Source organism: Triplophysa rosa, linkage group LG19 (assembly GCF_024868665.1).
Source record: "Triplophysa rosa linkage group LG19, Trosa_1v2, whole genome shotgun sequence".
Lineage (NCBI taxonomy): Eukaryota > Metazoa > Chordata > Actinopteri > Cypriniformes > Nemacheilidae > Triplophysa > Triplophysa rosa.
In genome coordinates, this window is record NC_079908.1 from 12,347,123 (window position 1) to 12,349,739 (window position 2,617).

Below are 2,617 nucleotides of genomic sequence, written 5' to 3' on the forward strand. Positions count from 1 at the left end.
TGTAGTGTCTAAGAAGAAGAAGAAGAAGAGTCGGAGAGGGAGGAATAAATTTTGTAAGTTATTATATTATTTTCCAATCTGCCCAACACTATCAGTGCTCTTCATTTTTCAAAACTGCATTAAAATGCCTAATTTTGGACGAACATTTGTATCCCTCTTCTGATTTGCTCTAAACAGGTTCACCAGAGGAGCAGGAGATGAGGACCGAGCTGGAGTCTGACTCCAACATTGAAAACATGTGCATGTTGGAGGACAGACAGCAGCTTCCCCCCGAGCCACCGGTCACACCGACACCAGATCCTGAACCTGAGTGAGTTAAACAAATTCTGTCAATTTATAAGTGTTCGAATGTTCGCAGAAATTGTACTTACTGTACTTGTATTTTTTTTACATCATAGTCCTGCCACAAGCAAAGTGCTAGAGGATCCTGCTTCAGATCCTCCTGCAACGTCTGAGGAAAATAAAAATAAAAAGAAGAACAGAATCCGTAAGTTATTACATTATTTTCCAACACTTTCAATGCTCTTTTATTTTTCAGAACTCTTTTGAGAATCTTACTTCTGGTAGCATTTTTCTCAGTGTGTTTGTGAACATTCAAACAAATGTTAGACAGTTTTTATAGATCTATCAATCATTGGATGAACAGTTGTGTCATTTATCTACTGGGATTTGTTCTCAACAGCTCTTGCACTAAAGCAGATGTTGGGTGGACAGGAGGCGTCTATAGATCTCCCTGTAACAGTGGACCCAGCACCTCCATCTGAGTGAGTTGTGAATATTCTCTTGATTTATACAGCAGTCTATAAGTGCTTGAATGTTTGTGAAAACACCACTTAAAAATACTTGGATTTTTAGGGAACCTAAAATTGAGGATCCTCAAAAGAAGCCTGAGGATCCTGCTTCAGCCGACGGGTCCAGTACACCTCCTGGAGCGTCTGTGAGCTCAAAGAAGAAGAGTCGGAGGGGGAGGAATAAAACTCGTAAGTTTTATATTCTTTTCCAATCTGCCCAACACTGTCAGTGCTCTTTTATTTTGTTGTTATGAAAACTCTAGTTTTTGATATCAGTCATTGGATGAACAGGTGAATCATTTACCTGCTCTGATTTGATCTCAACAGGTTTTCCACAGATGCAGGAGATCAGCAGCACACTGGAGACTGACTCCAGTAATAAAGATCAGTGTATGCTGCTGGACCTGTCCGAAGAACCCGGGGTCACACCAACACCAGCTCCTGTACCTGAGTGAGTTAAAATAATTCTGTCAATTTATAAATACTCCTGTGTTTGCATAAATGGTACTTACAGTACTTTTCCTTGTATCTTTAGACATCAAGCTCCGGCCACAAGCTCCTCCACAATGAATGTTGTGAGCCCACGAGATGGACCGATAAACACTCCTGCAGAGAGTACAGGATCTGTTTTGATGAGGAGCTATGAATGCAGTGTTGAAGATCTCTGCAGGATGATGGATGAAGTGCATCTCTCCAGTGAGCCTTGGGTCACACCAACACCAGCTCCTGTACCTCAGTAAGTCTCAATTTATAAGTGCTTAAATGTTTGCAGGAACAGTACTTACGTATTTTTCTTGTATTTTTAGGTGTCATCGTTTGGTGTCTAGCTCCTCAAAGCCTCTTCTCCAGCCGGCCACATTTGTCTTTATATCACCACCTGCATTCGGTAAGTTGTTATTGTTAAATCTGACCTACAGTTTCAATGCTCCTTTTTTTTAAAACTGTTTTGAAAATCCTAATGTTTGATATCAGTCATTGGATGAACAGGAGTGTCATTTATCTACTCTGGTTTGTTCTCAACAGCTTCTCCAGAGAAGAAGAAGAAGAAGAGGAGGTCTCTAAAGCCTGAATACTCCTACATTAAAGATCTCTGCAGGAAGCTGAAGCGACTGCACCTGTCCAGAAAATACCGTGAGAAGCCGAAACCAGCTCATGTACCTCAGTGAGTTAAAAAATTCTCTCAATTTATAAATGCTTGAATGTTTGTAGAAACAGTACTGAAAGTGATTTTTCTTGTATTTTTAGGAATGATTTGGTCTCAAGCTCCTCTGAAATGAATGGAGTGAGCCCACTAAACAAGCCGAAACCTGTTCTTCAGCCAGCCACATTTGTTTTTAAACGACGACCTGAATTTGGTAAGTTATTTTTTTTTTTTCTGACAGTTTTAACTCTCTCAAAACTGTTTTGAAAATCCAAATGTTTTATATCAGTCATTGGATGAACAGGCGTGTCATTTAACTACTCTGATTTGTTTTCTACAGGTTTTGCACAGATGGAGGTGATGAGGAGCTCTTCAAAGACTGACTCCAGTGTTGAAGAGCTCTGCAGGTTGCTGGATGGACTGCACTTGTCCTGAGAACCGCGGGTCACACTGACACCAGCTCCTGTACCTGCGTGAGTCTCAAAAAGTTCTTGAATATTTGTAGAAATGGTACTTGCAGTATATTTCCTCCTGTTTGTTATTAATGTACTTAATCTTTATTTGTTTATTTTTGCAGCTAAAGAGCAGGGACCCACCAGAAATTCAGCCAATAAGTCAAATGACTGAAATTAGAAGCAGCAAAAAAAAGAAAAGAAAAAGTACCAGTTTGTACAATTACCAATAA

The 2,617-nt window shown here is 39.9% G+C and overlaps 1 protein-coding gene across 1 annotated transcript; it reads left to right on the forward strand.

Moving 5' to 3' along the window:
* Positions 1 to 1,112: 1,112 nt before the first annotated feature.
* On the forward strand, positions 1,113 to 2,367 carry LOC130570623 (uncharacterized). Its single transcript, XM_057360987.1, has 6 exons — positions 1,113 to 1,242; positions 1,327 to 1,527; positions 1,598 to 1,677; positions 1,815 to 1,953; positions 2,037 to 2,146; positions 2,273 to 2,367. The coding sequence occupies exons 1-6, from the start codon at positions 1,130 to 1,132 to the stop codon at positions 2,365 to 2,367; spliced, it is 738 nt and encodes a 245-aa protein (XP_057216970.1). The 5' UTR covers positions 1,113 to 1,129.
* Positions 2,368 to 2,617: the final 250 nt, after the last annotated feature.